We start from the raw sequence: 16,992 nt of genomic DNA on the forward strand, positions 1-16,992 counted from the left end.
GGTAGCAATGATATTGGAGCCAATCTACTTTTAAAAATCAAAGCACCACGATGGGTTGCAAGCAGCAGCACTTGGGGAAGAAAGAACAGAGGTTTGCAGAGGTTAAGAGCGGCCTGGAGGTCTCAGTGTTCCATTGGCTGTAATTAGTTAATGAATGTGAAAGTCACTTGTGATTTAAAATCACTACAAATAAACCTGAATTCCATTCCTTTCGAGACCTAATTTTGCCACCAAGACAATGCCCTTGGGCTGCCCTGGAGAGCTGCTCACCCCAATGGGGTCGGGGTTGAGGGCACGCTGCTGCTGTCATGCCTTGGGGCAGCACTGGACCAGCACTGCAACCTGTGCTTGCTGCAACCTGTACCTGAGATCTGACAAGAGGGACAGGGCTATGCTCTCTCATTCCCAAAGCCAATTAGTGTGTGTGTGTAAATATATATGCAATTGAACGACTCAAAACACAGCCTAGGTAATTTCACTGTGAAAATGCATACAAACCCAGCTCTGACTCCAAACCCAACTGTTTCAAAATACAGCACATTTCATCTTTGAGATGGAATAGGAAACGTTTCAGCAGAGGGGCTCTGGAGGTGCCATTTCTCTCCACGTTCACAGTTCCTTCATTTCTTCCCACCTCCAAAACCTCCCAGCTGTTTCCCAGAGGAACTGGGCCAATCTCAACTCCTTGCTCTCATACTGTTAGAGGGAATTCCGCAGGGTAAGAAACCGAGGGAACGTGTTTACTTCATACCCTACCTTCCATGCTCCCTTCTGGCATGACAATCACACCTCTGAGCACATGGGCAGCCAGCCCACGTTCCCCCTGAGTTAAGCACAGTCCCACAGAACAAACCCCATGTCCTCTGCTCTCTTGTGCCCACAGCTGGGAGGTCCCACCACCAGGACAGCAGCATTTAGAAACGCCACTTTCATTTATACTGAAACGTACAGATTAAAGGCACTTCCACAGATGACAACCTGGGATAGAGCTGGCTGAGGCTGAGATTTAACTCCTCGCTTGTAAGTCAGGGTGAGTGCTTTGGCCTCAGTTTTCATGCAACTGTGGCAGCTCTAAGGTGGTAAGAAATACAAGGCCAGAACCCAGGACAACTAGCTGAGGACACTTCTGCTTAGCAGTGTTGATGGGTGATGGCCCACAAACCTGCCTGCGTCCTGTAAGTGCTGTTATAAGAGATCCCCCTGTCGTGTGTCCCATCAGCACGTGGGGGAAATGCTACAGCACCACGTGTTAAGTCAAACCCACCTCAGTCAGCCACTTAAACCAGGCAGCCAGATCAAGCACCACAGTGCCCCAAAGCCATCTGCTCTGCTGGGGAGACAGCACAACAACGCTGGCAAACCACTACCTTCACCCACCAAGTGGAGATACCTGAATGCCTTGGCATGCTGCCTGAGGACACTTAGAAAATACCTTCCCATTGTCACTATGGAAGCCAGCCAAGCAGAGGAATGAAGTGTCTTTCCCAAGAAACAACTTTTGCATGAAATGAAATGCACAAATGAAAGAGGTGGAAATTAGGTGTTTGACAATAGCTCAATTGTTAAGGCAACAATGTCAGCCATCCCAGAGACACAGAGCTGCTCACATCTGCTGAACACTGAAAAGCCTGCTAGGAAGGAGACTGCTTATTTCTTCTTGCTAGGAGGTGGAGGTATATCGTAGTGTATTTTCAAGATGTTTAGAACAATATCCTTTCTTCCTACATAGTTACAAGAACTAGTCTCAGGACAAGTTCCTGAAAAGGCTCCCCATTTGAGAGCAAAGACCGACAGAGATACCCAGTTAAAGCCCCATCCTTTGAAAGATGGAAAAAGGAAGTGGGAAAACTTGTTGGACAGTGAGGGTTATGCATTATCTTACCGAATCTCTGTCTTCTATTACCCGCTGGGGCCTGCCAGGAGTGGCAGGGCTTGTGCCTTTCATCCGCTTGTACTGGGTGAATAAAATATTCATGGTTGCAAGCAGGACCTCAGATAAATTGTGCCTGACCTACACAAAGGAGGGAGAAAGAGAAGATGTTGAGAAAAGAAAAAAACAATGCTACCAGCAGTCCTAAGAAGATAATTTTCCAAGGTTTCCAGAAGCACACTGTACAGCCTGAGGACTGCACAGTCTTGCTCACAGTCACCAGTACTGCACTCGTTGCTGCACACAAGCTAACCAAAAGAACCGACAGCAAGTCTTTACTTTGCACAGTTGCTCAGTCTAAGGCTGCTGCTGATTTGCCTGACACTCTCCAATTCATTTCCCAGATGAGAGCAGCTTGTAGAAGAGCTTCTCTCAATTTAATGTGATGCACAATAAATGAGATTTGGGGAGCAGAGGCAATCATCAGCATCAGGAGCCAGGTGTTGTACTGCAGAGGTGAATCTAACTCAGCAAGTTCAGAACGAGTCAGATCTGCAGGTTCCTTCTGCAAAGTGGAGATAACATTTCCTAGCACAGACTGCAGCGCCCCGAAGAACAGCATTATGGGGAAAGAGCTGCAAGCCAAGAGTCTGCTAGCATGAATGCAAAATAATTCCATCCTATTTCCATCTGAAGAATAAGAATTATGAGATTATCAGGTTTTAAGATACTTTCAACAAGGGAAAAGTGTTTTGGGAACTAAGAACAAGAGGCATTACTCACTTCATCGCTGAAATTCCTGAAGGCAGCAACTCTCTCCTCCACGCAGTCCTGGCTAAGAGGCACAAGCTTTAAGCGCTCAATGATCTTCAAAAGGAAAAGCACAAATCAGGGCAGATGATCAATGCTCTGTACGTTATATGCTATTAAAGTACACTTCTGAAGTGTTAATGAAATGCTTCCAATTCCATTCAAGAGAAGTCATTTCATTGTTACTTATTGGCTTATCTCTTCACTTGACTCAGTGGGAGAAATCTTTCGTTCGAGGACTGCAAAATATCTCCAGAAAGATCTCCGTGATTGTTAAACAAGAAATGCATTTTTAAAGTCCCTTAGCACTGCAGTACCTTCTAACTCATTCAGTCTCAGTTTGTATTTTAAGTGACGTTATGAGACATCTTGGGCTTTCAAGGGCATTAGGAAGGCTGCACTTCAGACAGAACTCTTTAAACTTACATCAAAGGCCCTGTCAATGTGACCGGCGTGATATTCATCAAAAAATGTGATTAAGTCTAGCAGAAGGTAGAACGTGGAGTCGATGGATTTCTTTGCACTTATCCCCTGAGCTTTGTACCTGAAAGAAATTATTTTACAATTTTATTGTGCAAAACGGCAACCACTTAGAAGCATGCACTCACAACTCTTGGAAGAGGAGACATCAAGCACAAGGGCAGAAGGCATCTAACAAAAGGACACCTCAGCTTTCCTGAACCAAGAGGCAGAGTTTTGGCTTTTCTTAAAAATCCTTTTATTCACTCTTAATTTTCCATCACATCCTGAATTTGTTTCCTCTTAAATGCACAGACTTTTCATATTCATGCAGAAAATGGTGACACCAACTGGAGGCAAGTGCAGTACCAGCACTAACACAGTGCTTTACAGCAGACAATTCCCCAGCACAACTGCCTGCTCCAGGCAAGAAGTTAAGACGTAGGAATAGACTGAATGCTGCGTGCTCTCCACCTGCCAGGAGGTGACTTAAAGCTCCATCTCAGACCACAGGTTGGATTTTCCTTCATATCACAGCTGAGTGAGGCACTCACTAAGCCAGTGTGACAGCAATCTCTCTGTTTCTAGCCTCCATCAGTGAAGGACCAGCTGAAGGAGGGGACTGGCAAATGTCACCTGTCAGAAGAAGAAAGGAACGGGCCTCTGACTGAAATCAGTACGTTCTCATATCTACCTGCCCAGCCTGGGAACTGCAAGCTTGCCTGGTTTATTTTTATTCATCAGAACATTTCAGGAAATACAGCAAGACATTTCTCCCAGGTACCTAGATTTTGCCCTAGTAAAACACGAGAATTGTCCATGGCAATCACTGTGACAAGAGGCATCAAAAGAAGATGATTAAACAAGTCCCAAAGCTATTTTGCAATTTCTACCTTTCAGAGCAGCTTATTATTCCTATCTCGTGGCTGCTAATGAATCTTGAGCACTGCTGTCTCTCAGGCATGTACCCCAATTAACACACTGATACTGCAGATGATATTCCTTTTAGTCATTTGCACCTCTTTCTTTTTTAAACACCTTGCTGCATGACCTAAGCAACAGCTTGTGGAAACATAACCCATTCTATTTAGTGCTCCTTAATAGACTGTCTCCCAGCTGGTAATCCTGCAGACCTCTTTTTCCTGATGCACCTACAGGAAAAAGCTTCTTGCCACATTTACCTGGCATGCCACTGAATATTACCCTTCTGGCTCCAAGCACTTTGAGCACTGAGGGTTAGTTCTGACCTTTTTTGGTCAGCTTGGTCTTCCAAGACCAGGCTGGATGGCCTCCTGAGCAGCCTGACCTGATGGGTGGCACCTAGCCCATGGCACAGGGTCCGAACTGACTGATTCCTGAATACACTGTTGCAGGGGCAACAGAAGCAGAAACAAAACCAGACCCTAACATCTGCTGAGCTGACAGAGCTGTCAGCTGACCCAGGTCAGGCCCTGCCCCATTTCTTACCTCTCAGCAATGGAATGGGCCATGTTCTTCAGCCGCTCTTTGTTGGACTGGGGAGTGCTGATCTGGGGCACGATGGGACTGAGGAGCTTGTTCATCAGTTCTAAGACTTTGTCAGGGTTCTGTTGACATTATACACAAATAAAAGCAGCAAAGCAAAACTTTAAAGTCACTGTAAAAGCAGGAAGGTTTTAACCAGTGATGCCCAGTGCAACCTCAGAAATGCCTCCCTCCCCCAGACAGTCAGCATCACTTCAGCTGTAAGCAACATAATGCTGTTAGCTCACGTGAAAGAGTGCTGAATAAAGAATCAAGCACTATTTCATTTTTCTCTAAGACACTGGCCACTGCTGTAACCCCCTTTTCTCAGATATATTTCAGAAGGAAATTTCTATGATATATTTAATTGAAAAGCCCAACTACTTCAGAGTTCAGTTCAATATCAGTTACATCTGAAAAGCACACTCCAGGTAACATCACTGTCCAGGATAACATCATGCAAAGGGAGATCACCTCAGAAGTGGACACTGATCAAGAACCTGAGATGTCTCAGATCACAAAAGCAATCGATTCAGGTTAACTCACTGAAAGCCTTTATAAGTAGCCAAAGCCTCTGCTCCAACAAACTGCAGAAACAGTCTACTGGAACTGGAATAAAGTAAATCACTAAGATTCTCCCTAATCACAAGGAACATGCTTAAAAAAACGTGGGGAATCAGGTACTTATTTAAGGCATCACACAGGAGATATTTACCTTTGCAAGGTCGTATAGTTTTGCTGCTTCTTCAAACAATCCTTTATTTTCTGCTGCAGATGCCACTTTGTTAATGATAGGTTTTGTGTCACTATTAAACTTGTCTATCACACCAGGCTACAGAGATGAGACAAAAACAAAAGAGAAATCAGAACACTTATCGTTCCTGAACGTTCAGTCAAGGCAATGAATATTTTACATGCTAGATTATGATGAGCATGGCCTACACATTTCCAGGGGAACACACAAAAGAGCCATGTTAAAAATACAAAGAGCTCATGAGAGAGAGACTTTCTCTAAAATGCACTGATACATCTGCAGCTCCTAATTTATGACCCAGGCAACAAGTCAAATGCAATACCACTTTAATTTGCAGATGACACATTACAGAGAAGAACACAAAGACAGCTTCCAGGTATAACGTGCCATGGTCCACAGGGATGTCATGGGTGCCTGCAGGCTTGACAGGTAGCAAGTTACATTGTACACTGGCAAAAATGTCTCACAGGAGTTTTAAATGAAACAGTAAACATGAGAACACAAAAGAGGAAAAAGCAAGAATACCTAGAAAGCATTTTCCTGCAGTTAGGGATGTAAAAAAACCCCAAATCTTGTATAATCCTATGTTTTAAAACTAAGACTGCTAAAGTCTGGTTTCACACCAAAGAAACACAAGAATACAGTTACATTTGAAAAAAACAGACTACAATCGGGCACACTCTGTGATTCTGTGAAACAGGATTCCTCACTCATCTAAAAACTATCCATCTTGCAAAGAACTTGAAAAGTAATTGGTAGAGATTACTGAGTTATCCTGCTCTCATGTGTGCAGTGCCATTGCTTTGAAACTGACAGAGGAAATTTGCACTTCAGTGAAGCTACCCAGTGAGATTTGTGCCTGTAGTTACAGCCTCTGCCCATAGGGATACAGCTCGTGCTGCCTGACCTGCATCCTGAGGGATCTGATACTTGAAAAAACAGTATTTATTCAAACACAGCAATAATTTGGGCTGATGATAAACAAAGAAAAGCCAATCTCATCATTAATTTGGAATACACGTGCAATCTGTAGTTTTTAGTATTGAAGCAATTATCAACTCACCTTTCGGCTGCCATCGTTTTCCAGCTTTCCGAGAATCATATCAAACTGTATCCATGGAGATGTCAAGCAGGAAAAAAGGAAACAAAAGCAGAGATGAACTGAACATATTTCACAACACATTTACTAAGTACAAAGATACAGTCACTGGTGAATGAAAAACAATGACTGATGTCAAAATTACAATCTGCATGTAAGTATTGCAGAAAAAGACTCCATTAAATATCTCTGATGTACTGTCACTGTGAGGAAAGCACAAACATACCTCTCTGCTTTCAATTACTAGTTCACTAACACAACGCAAGAACATATTCTCTCCTTGGCTGTCCTTCTCATTCCTACAAAAGAGGGAGGAGGAGGGCTCTGTTCACAAGGACTTCTCAGGTAACAGCTAAGCAGTATCATCAGTAAAACATTTAGAGAGACATACGGGTTCCCACCTGAGAAAGTAAAAATACTGCAGAGCTTCTCTTGGATCCGTGGATTCAAATTTACGGGTGTAGAGCATCAAAAGCCGCACGAAGTTCAGACGCCTGACACCAGGGGGGTCACCAACCTCGTGGCTCACTGCAACGTCAGAAGCAATGCGACTGGAGTTAACCAACGTTAGGAGACTTGAGATTTTCTTCTCAAATTAGTCACAATCCAGAGCTCTAATGTAACTAGAACAATTAGCTTGCAGGACACTGCTGGTAAACACTGCTTGTCTGGCCAGTTACGTAGAGCTGCAGTGTCTACAGCGTATTACTGGGATTCAGAAAACTATGGAATCACAGAACTGTAGGGGCTGGAAGGGATCTTCAGATATTCCTTCCTCTAAACATGCAGGACTCACATAGCTGTGCACTCTGCCCAGAAGACTTCAGGAGCAATTTCAACTCAAACAGAACCAAAGCAACATGAACAGCATGACAACGCAGACGCTCTGTCCGGAACAGGAAAGCAATTGCAGCTTCAAACTGTGCTGTCAAGAACAGTACTTGGAAGTAGAGGAAAGGCTGCTGGTTCACTGCAAAATGTGATTCACCTGAGAAAACAAACACACACACTCAGAGCAGGTGAAAAGGACTTTGCACTCAGAGGCCACTGACAGTGAACACCTCTTGTCACGGCGCACACATATTCAGTGTCAACAGCAATAAACACACTAGGCAAAACTGAATACCCAGTCACACACCAGTGGCCTATCCGTAAGTGTGTGACTGCAAATACACCCTGAAAGATCACACCACAGGGGCAAATAAGTGAAAGAACAGTTACTCAGAGTACCTTCGTTCTTTTCAGTAAACCACCAACTCTGACTGCAACAGACTGACGGCCACAGCTTTCATCTCCGCTTAAATGTATGCCAAGTGCTCTAAATAACATTACATTTGTTATCATTACATTTTCCTACTCACCAGTATTAGAAGGAAGATAACATAATAAGCTAAGTTGCATCTGGGTATAAGCCACGCTGCCAGCTACAGAGCTCTAGAGAACCACATTCTGTACGTGTCTTAGATGGTCTAACTGACCTAATTTTGATCAACAGAAAGATGATGGACAATACTCTCTTCAGCCATGGATATAAAAAAACTTGCAAAAATTGTGATTTAGGCCCTCTGCAAATAACAAACAATAATTTAAGAGAAACAGCTAACATAAGAAAAAAGCCTTGCAAACACATGCCCACATTAGGGCATGCTTTCATATTCTGTATTCCAAAACCTGAAAGCCTCACCAGAAAGTCCTCAAAACACGTAACGTGAAGAAAAACAACCCATCATGTATAATGGATACAGGCCAAATAACATTACTGTTGCTCCTCTATGAACGTACACTCTCTGGACTGCTGAGAACACATGGAATTCATCCACCACGACTTGCTAGGGGCCTTATGTGGAGCCCAGGCTTCCACAGAATCACAGAAATGTAGGGGTTGGAAGGGACCTCCAGAGATCATCAAGTCCAACCCCCCTGCCAAAGCAGCTCCCTAGCCCAGGTTAGGTAGGCATCCAGGCAGGTCTCAAATGTCTCCAGATGACTCCACCACCTCTCTGTGCAGCCTGTGCCAGTGCTCTGTCACTGCACTGTGAAGAAGTTCCCACACACATTTGTGCTGAACTTCCTATGCATCAGTTTGTGGCCATTTCCCCTCATCCTACTGCCACACACTGCTGAGAAGAGTCCATTAATAACAACTGGAAAGTGCCCTCCACAGCAGATCAGAACCCCAGCAGCACACCTCTTTGTGGGTCCTTACCATAGTCCTCCAGCAGCTGCTTCTGGAACTGCGATAATGTCAATCGGTCTTGTGAAGAGCTTGCACCATCATCATCAAAACACACTTGGTTCAGCTAAAAACACGTTAAGAAAAAAAAAAGCACAGATATTTCAACTTGCCTCTGCACAGGGGATGTGCTCTGAAGATATTCATTCCACCTGAAGCCCTGTTAAGACCTGATCAACTAACAGACTACTACTTACAACAGTAGGTTCACCTGCTGCTAGGAAGCAAAGACCTCCAATGAAGTGGCAGCAGAAATACACTCAGGACCCAACAGTCCTTTTGCATCTGTATATGCCATCAAATTTAAATACGGGGACTCAGAGCATCCACTAAGTAATAAATATAACTAAGATTTCTTTCTTTATTGACCAGTCTTATATATGCTATTTTATTCCCCCTCTTTGTCAGGTACTGACCAGCACCCATCAAGCCTCCAAAGCTGTAAGAACTTTGTCTGCTGGAGACAGTGACTTCTTCCTGTCAACTGACACCAACATTTGAGCTTTAATCCATCCAGAAAGGAAAATTCACAAGCTAACACTTCTTGCAAAAACAGCTGACATAAAGAACATGATGCGCCACAAAAACCACATCCCCAAACTAACACCCAGTGGGTAAGAGGAGCCCAGGAAAACATTTCCCAGCCCTTCACAACCTGCAAGGCCAAGTCATGTGGGTTGCTGCAAAGCACGACTGTGTTGCTGCAGAACACTGGCCCTAATGGTAGGGAGGTTAGCAGAGCTGAGATGTGATACCAGTTAGTCTTGTTCTTAAAGCAAACAAACACAAACAAGCCCAACACCCGCACTCACTTTCAGCCAAAGATAATCTTCTGTCTTATCAGCAACTTCACTCTGGTTATCTGTAATGTCACAACGGCCAATAATGCAATAAACAGCCCTTTTGTATGGGTCAGTGTTGTTCCTCAGAGCCCGTCTGTAATGGAGACGAAGCTTATTTTCTGTGGCAGTGGATAATCTAAGGAAAAAAAAATGAAGGAAAAGTGTCAGGGATTCATGAAAAGGTATGAAACCATCATCTTCTGTATGAAGAAACCTGGACAGAAAGTAATGTACAGTGATGCATATCCTCAGCAAAATCATACCTGAAGATGTTTCTTGCACTATTGTAACCACATGTTAATTTAAAAGTATAATTAAAACTACAAGGGTCATCTTCAAATACCCACTGTTGCAGGAAAAAAAAACAGGACAATCTCTTTTGGAGGGCATTAATATAGTGGTAGGTGAGATACTGTGTGACTTTGCAATTTCACTATTTCAGAGAGCACAGTGCCTTCGGAGCTCTTTGGGTTAGTGTATACCACTCAAGCGAGCAGTCTGTTGTGCCAGGAAGCCCTTTATGAGAGAGACTTCAGTGTTAAGTACTGTCATACTGTTCTTTGCCATGCTATTTTCTGTATCCTCTCATAGAGGATTTTACAGAATTGAATCAATAAAGTGCTCTCTAGACTACAATGTCTGTCAAATCTGTAGGCAGAGTACATTTTCACAGCCGTAACAAAAACAAAATAAATCAATTACAGTGCATCTCATGAAAGTGTTTGTGATGAAAACAACGACACTGCCCTCACTAAGGTTGCTCAGACATATGGAGAGCACTTCCAGACGCTCATTAAGAACCAGATTAATTTATATGCCATGGTCTACACTACACAGTAAATGGCTTTTCTTCCCCTCAGTTAACGCTTTGAGACACACAAACCGTATGTTCGTGCCCACACTTCCACACCTGAAAACCCCAACGTGTTGAAAATACCTCAGGATTAAGAACTTTCTACACACATGAATCACGAGACCCTCCTCAGTCAGTGCCTCAGAGCAGTGCCACTCCCTGATCGGAGCACAGCCACTGCCTTTGGGTACACACAGACACCACTGTAAGTGTCACAGGGCGTCACCGCTCAGCAATAAGTCACATTCATTGCAGGGGAGTAGGACTAGATGACTTTCAGAAGTCCCTTCCAACTCATATAATTCTACGATTCTAAGTGTTTATTTGAAACTCTTTGCAAGTGGAAAGACAAATGATATAACCTAAAACACCATAGCAGAGTTTGGAGCACATCTTAAGATGCGCTAACTTCACAGCTTGCAACCAAATGAGTAGTTTGGCCAGCGGACTCTGGAAAAGCTCAATGGAAAAGCTGCAAGAGGAGAGTACGCAGAAGAAAGAGTGAATGCTGGTAAAGACAAATGCTACTTGCTTTTACTGTGTGGCATTCTTATGAAAACACGTGTAAAAAAGCAACGGGGGTAACAGGATTCATGACAGCAGCTAATTCTGATCTATTCTGAACACAGAACCCTCCCATTATACAAGGCAAATCCAATGGTAAAAAACAAAAGAAAACAGAACACAGTTACAGCACACTATTATTTTTGAAACATACACTCTGCATTATTTTCAAATAATTCCTTCTCTTTGGAGAATTCTAGACTTCAAAGACAAAAATTAAAATACATAAACGTATTACATGTAATTTAGCTGACTAATGTTTGTTTCCTACCTATCACCTTCAGAAGAAATGTTTGTATTTCTACCAAGCCACAGTCAATTTCACTGCTCCTACAGCAATTTCTACCCTTCATAGATCATGTCTGGTTCCCATTTACCTTCTGTCTTTACTGTTCATGTATTCCTGAAACCAGGCTTTAAACTCTCCCAGCTGGTGCTGAGCCCGTTTCACCACGTGCATGGCTGCAGTCAGATCTCCGCAGCGCATGCAGTAATAAATCAGTGCCCAGACGGGATGGCCTTCCACCTCTCCATCCTGAAAATATAAGATAGGTGATTTAAATTAAAAGCAGCATATTTGAATTATTTTTCTTTATGATTTACCCTTACATTCAAACACTGATTTTGGTAAAAATTCTGTTTGAGGTATGGAAATCAGAGATCAGGAGGATTAAGCTCGGCCATACTGTGCACACTCCAGCAGCCAAGGATGGGATTTGCTTCTGCCTGCCCAGATTTAAGTCTGCCAGGCTCAGAATCTGGCAATCCCACAACTAGTATTCAGACACCCTACCCACTCAGGAAGGGTCAGGCTACTGAGGTATTCATAATATTTATACTGAAATAAAGGTACCAGACTAATTGTGTATATCAGCAGATGAGCAAATGACAGCTAGACTCAATTATGTTCCTTGTCATGTTCCATATTTATTATTTAATTTAACTTTTACTCTTTTAACGCAGCCTGCTTGCTTCCCCACTTGAATTTGCAAATGAGCACCTGTGTACTCTCTGTTTTGTTGAGTGCAGTTTTATTCAGATACCTAAACAGAAGGCTTGGGTCACTATTCAGGTTATGTTGTTAAATACTTTGTTGGAAAAAAAGGGGAAGGGGAAGGAAAGGAAGAAGAAAAAGGGGAAAGGGGAAAGGGGAGAAAGGGGAAAGGGGAAAGGAAAAGAAAAAAGGGAAGGGAAGGGGAAAGGGAAAGGGAAATAAAGAGAAAAAGCAAAGCAAGAAGAGTATGTTTCTGCTTTTCTTAAACATCACAACATAGTTTAATACCTGCTAATTCCTCTTTAAAAAGATCACCAGAAGTGACCACAATTCCTGGAACCTAGAATTCTCAAATTAACACGCACCCCCATATTATTGGGACCAGCTCTTATCACAGTGAACTGATTTTGTGCCGTTTACCATTTTCCTAATGGAAATTCTAGTGAATGGGTAAAAGTCTGCTGCCTTAAAAGCCATTTAAGAGACAGAAGATCCTCAGAGGCAGCACCTAGTTTGTGATTTTAGCGCAGGCAGTGAAGGTGAGGCTGTACCTGAAGACCAGGGACGGGTGCAGGCAGCTTGATGTTCAAGTAACTGCGGACCAGTTGGTAGGTGCCTGGGACTCCTCCCAGCTGAGCCTGGTGCAGGTTTCCAAAGACTGTCACAAAGGTGTAGTTTTTGTAACTGAAAAGCAAAACAGAGATGTGAACAGACTGAAATCTACTTGCTAGAAAAACATCCAGCGACTTTCAGACCCATCAGAATTAGCAATTTAAAGCAAACTACCTTGATGTTCAAGCATTATCATTACAACAAAAGGAGGCAAAAACTCATAAATTTAGTAAGATACTTGTATTCAGCTGCCTCAAGAGAAACCACGTTTGAAATCTGTGGCGGACTGCTCCAGGTTCAGCTCCTTATTGTGAGGTTCCTCTCATTAGATTCTCACAGCAATATTAAACTCAATTATTTTGCTGGCAACAGCCTTTCCAAACTACTGCTTTCATTCCCAGTGCTGTCACAAAAGAACACAAAACACTGTGGATGTGTTTCTCCTCCTCCCTGCCCTGTGGACAGAAGCAAACCTTGGGGCCGTGGATTTCTCAGAAGGAATTTAAAAGGCAAACACCTGGTAAAGGCAGCTTTGAAAACACCTTCTAGAAGAAGTCAAAGCTTTTAATCAGCACAGGTCAGTTTAACAAATATCCATGTATCCACGCAGGAGCCTCAAACATCTGTATACTACATGGAAGTTGCAGCAATTCAACTGAAGTTAATTTCTTTTTCCTGTGCAGCACACAGCAGACAGGTGCAAGTTCCTACCACGCCTCATAGCTACAGACCACAAGACTATTAGGCTAAAAGAAGGTATGCTGCACATGAGCAAGGATCAGCATACCTTGATAACTCATACTGAGGCTGAGCCTGCTCCTCAGCATTTAACATCACACTCTCTTCAAAGCAACTAATGCAAAAAGAGCTGTGAGCAGTGTGAGCATCCTCCCTTGGCATACACAGAGCTGCAGAGGCATGCAAATGCCCCAGTACTGTGGTCTGCTCTGCAAGTCATCCAATTTCCACTAGGAAATACAAAGCTATAAGGCACACAGGTTTAAAAACAGATCAAGTTTGAAAGGACCAATTTCTACTCCAGGGTGGGATCGGGAGGGGGCCAACAGCTAGAGGCAAAAGAGGCCATGCCAGGAGCTGGAAACCTAGCATGCCTTATCAGTGCTCAGACAGCAGAACTATCAAATGCCCACGCACTACACTGCAGCTATTGTTTGCTTCCCACTGCTGAACCATCCTGCTAGCATCACGTTGGCAGCTCTTTGATGAGAGACTGTGCTGTCCAGGACCGTGGGCATACACACAAGGAACAGCTGTTACTGCAGGCTGAGGGATTCAGCCTTGGGCTCTCTCTCTACAGCCTTTCTGCCTGCTCCAGGGCCTGCAATTCTGCAAGCAGTTTCCTGGTCAAGGAGCCCAGGACCTTGTCTGTATCAGCAATATTTGCTGATATAGACAGTAAGCCACTTTCCAGAGTCCAAAAATCATTGCTAATTGTCTCAACTTCAGCCTCCTGGAATTTTACAAAAAAGACTTCAGTGTAGAAATGGCATGATCAGAACCTGACTCACAGCACTGGATTTAATCCCAGTGCAGCCCTCATTTCCAGCCAGCACTAGCTCCCAACAGACAATCAGTATTCATAAAGGCAGTATGGAAGCAGATCTTTTTTTTTGTAGAAGGGAAAACAGGTCTCCTTCCACAAGTGAGAAATCTTCACGTACCACTGTAACAGATACAAAATATTTAAAAACAATACAGAAGAAAGAACAAAAGATCTTTTTGTCTTCTAAACAACCTCCCAATGGATTCAAGGCCTTTTTAGTTAAAACCGTTTTTAACAGAAACAGTTTTATACTCAAGTGGCTGCTCTAAGCCAAGGGGCTTAGAAGGAAAAAAGACAGACACCTCTGTGAACAGCACGAAGTAAGTGACTGTTAAAATGTCCGTGTATATTACAAAGTCATTCTGGCTCATTAATGGCAAAATGTATCAGACTTTATTTATCAGTGTTATCCAAAGTGTTCACCTTACCTTTGTTCAAGGTATTGCAGAGCCTGCCTCACGAACTCCATACGCACCTCCAGGTTGGTCCGGACATTCAAGACGTCACTAGCAGAAACCAGGCGAACGCTGGTCATTTGTTTCACCATGGCCCACATCTCAGAGATGTTCTGTAAATAAGCAAGTCCATGCAACAGCAATTAGTAGAGAGGTGAAGAAGCACCCCTGTTTTGGGCTATGTGGTATTCCGATGCTTAAGCAAAGAAAAAAAGCATGGGTGTAATTTCAGTCAGTTTAGATTTGTGATGGAGGCACTAGATGCAAGGTAAACCCCTTCTGTCTGGAGAATATACACTTTTCTGCATAATGCTTGTGTCAGGAGGTGGCTCTAACCTGCTGTTGTCACCCATTACCAGCAGTGGTTTCCCAAACTAGACTCGGCCATCCTGCTGTATTGCCCTCCAAGCATTGCTCATAGACAGCCAAGTTCACGCATTTGTTTTTTGGGGTGGCAAAAAAAGGAAAAGCAAACAGATCATGGCTTTAAAGTTAAGCTCGCAGACTTTGGATGGCTTTACCCCTTGCTGTGGCAGCCTGCCTCAGCTCTAGCAGAGATTGATCCAACAGCCTTCGCCTATGGTTGTACACACTCAAAGGACAGCAAGTCACACTTTGAAAACAGAACTCCATAGAACCCATTTAAAACGCAAAGCTTTTTTTCCCCCCAACAGTTCATCAATCACGACAGGACTCAGCAGTGAAATAAAGCTTTTCTCTTCCTCGTTTTGTTGAGATTTTCACCATGACCAAGCTCATCACAGGTGGGCACTGCTGCACTAGAGAAGATTGCAGTGTTGGCTCTGTTTGCTGTGGAGCCACACAACATTCTTGAGGAGTGCAGCATCAGTACTTTTTCACCAATTTCAGCAGGCTGTTAATCACAGCTGAAAACAGATTAAATACGTTTCCTTATGTTAACTTATCAGCAGTACCTTATCATCCAGTTCTCCAACAGCAGCACAAAGGTCCACCAGGTTAGGCTGCAGGTGTCTATTCACTATCTTCTCATTATAAATATAAATCTGAAACATATTGAAAATAAGCAAGTTTAACAAAACCTCTCACTCTCCTTCCCCCTTCCCAGCCACAGCAGCAGAATCTAAACCAGGTTGCAAGAAGAATGTCCCCAGCAAATCCTGTCTGTTCTCTCCCTTCTTTGCTGCCCGTCACTTGTGCAGAAGAGGAAGGGCCAACCGCACAGACTTCCACACTGCTCTGAAGCCCCAGGCCTGCCTGAAGGCCAGCAGCAACCTGGCTGTGAGGGGCTTCTGCACAGCAAAGCACTGCACTGAATGTCATGCTAGACTAACTGCAGCTAATTGCTGGAGGACAGAGATTCAAAAGAGACCTGACAAGTGAACGGCAGTGATAATCTCTGCCACAGCCTCCTACCTGCTGGTATAGGAGGAACAGAATTTTACTGTTTTATGGCAGAAGCATTCAGGCAACTGTAGCACGGGGAAATGAGAACAAAAAGTTTGCTCCTACACATACACTGCCATCCTTCTAATGTAAATCTTCGTCTAATTTTGTCTATTTCTGCTATTGTTTATTCTACTGTCAGACCTTCCAGCTCCCTTTGGAAATAACCATTCCCAATCCTGAAAAGGCACTGCTGCCATACTTTTAAGTATACTTCAATGTCTTCAGCACACAAACAAGATGCTGAGCTCAGGACTGTGAACAGAACCTAGCAGCAGTGAAACCACACACACAAGTTTTCACTGTGTTCCTGCAATACAGTTTGAGCCGTCCATGAAGGATAACTGTTTCAGAGCAATTAAAACACATTTCCCGGATGCTGATGAACTGTCTGACAGAATGAAATCCTAGGTCTCCTAGCTCCCTGCTGGAACCTATAGCAGCCTCATCCAGAAGCTCTGAAGCCCAGATGTTCATGCACTTAAGAAGGGTGGGGCCAACAAGAGCTTGGCTGGGGCTGCTTCTCCAAGTGCTATCAGTGCTGGTAAACAGGTCGTCTCAAATAACAGAAGTAACGGCTTGGTTACTTTTACTTATATTTGTTATCTGTTATACCCCCAGCACACCCACCTGGCGGGCGTACGCCATCTCCACGCTGTCCAGAGAGCTGCGGCCTGGAGGGCCCGACTCCCCGACGTAGCTGGGCTGTAGGACAGCAAGCAGAAAGGTTGTCACACATCTGGTCACTTCTCCTTCCTCAGCGCAGTTGATCTGCACCTGCATCTTTCATGTTAGCCTTCCGAGCATTTTATACAGAAAGGATGAGGCTACTGCAGTGCATTTAACCATATATCTGCTCCCAGAGGAAAGCAAAGAAAAACAAAAACCAAGCAACCCACATCCAGACATCATAGCAGGCTTTGAAGCTTTCTATTCCAAGCTACTGCCTGTTATC

At 43.7% G+C, this 16,992-nt stretch overlaps 1 protein-coding gene across 3 annotated transcripts in view; it reads right to left on the reverse strand.

The window, feature by feature from the left end:
- NUP93 (nucleoporin 93) overlaps positions 1–16,992 on the reverse strand; it is a 65,491-nt gene that overhangs the window by 605 nt on the left and 47,894 nt on the right. For all 3 annotated transcript variants that reach the window (XM_065733460.1, XM_065733461.1, XM_065733462.1), the window contains 16 exons: positions 16,668–16,742; positions 15,548–15,637; positions 14,586–14,725; positions 12,533–12,665; positions 11,365–11,522; positions 9,541–9,706; positions 8,702–8,795; positions 7,292–7,483; positions 6,897–7,023; positions 6,722–6,794; positions 6,460–6,504; positions 5,358–5,474; positions 4,607–4,725; positions 3,107–3,224; positions 2,654–2,737; positions 1,883–2,011 (listed from right to left, as the gene is read on the reverse strand). In XM_065733460.1, coding sequence (XP_065589532.1) covers positions 1,883–2,011; positions 2,654–2,737; positions 3,107–3,224; positions 4,607–4,725; positions 5,358–5,474; positions 6,460–6,504; positions 6,722–6,794; positions 6,897–7,023; positions 7,292–7,483; positions 8,702–8,795; positions 9,541–9,706; positions 11,365–11,522; positions 12,533–12,665; positions 14,586–14,725; positions 15,548–15,637; positions 16,668–16,742 — 1,860 coding nt within the window. The remainder of the gene's footprint in view (positions 1–1,882; positions 2,012–2,653; positions 2,738–3,106; positions 3,225–4,606; positions 4,726–5,357; positions 5,475–6,459; positions 6,505–6,721; positions 6,795–6,896; positions 7,024–7,291; positions 7,484–8,701; positions 8,796–9,540; positions 9,707–11,364; positions 11,523–12,532; positions 12,666–14,585; positions 14,726–15,547; positions 15,638–16,667; positions 16,743–16,992) is intronic.

The sequence above is a fragment of the Cyrtonyx montezumae genome, unplaced genomic scaffold, assembly GCF_038088225.1.
Source record: "Cyrtonyx montezumae isolate F1298 unplaced genomic scaffold, pur_monq_1.0 scaffold_17, whole genome shotgun sequence".
Lineage (NCBI taxonomy): Eukaryota > Metazoa > Chordata > Aves > Galliformes > Odontophoridae > Cyrtonyx > Cyrtonyx montezumae.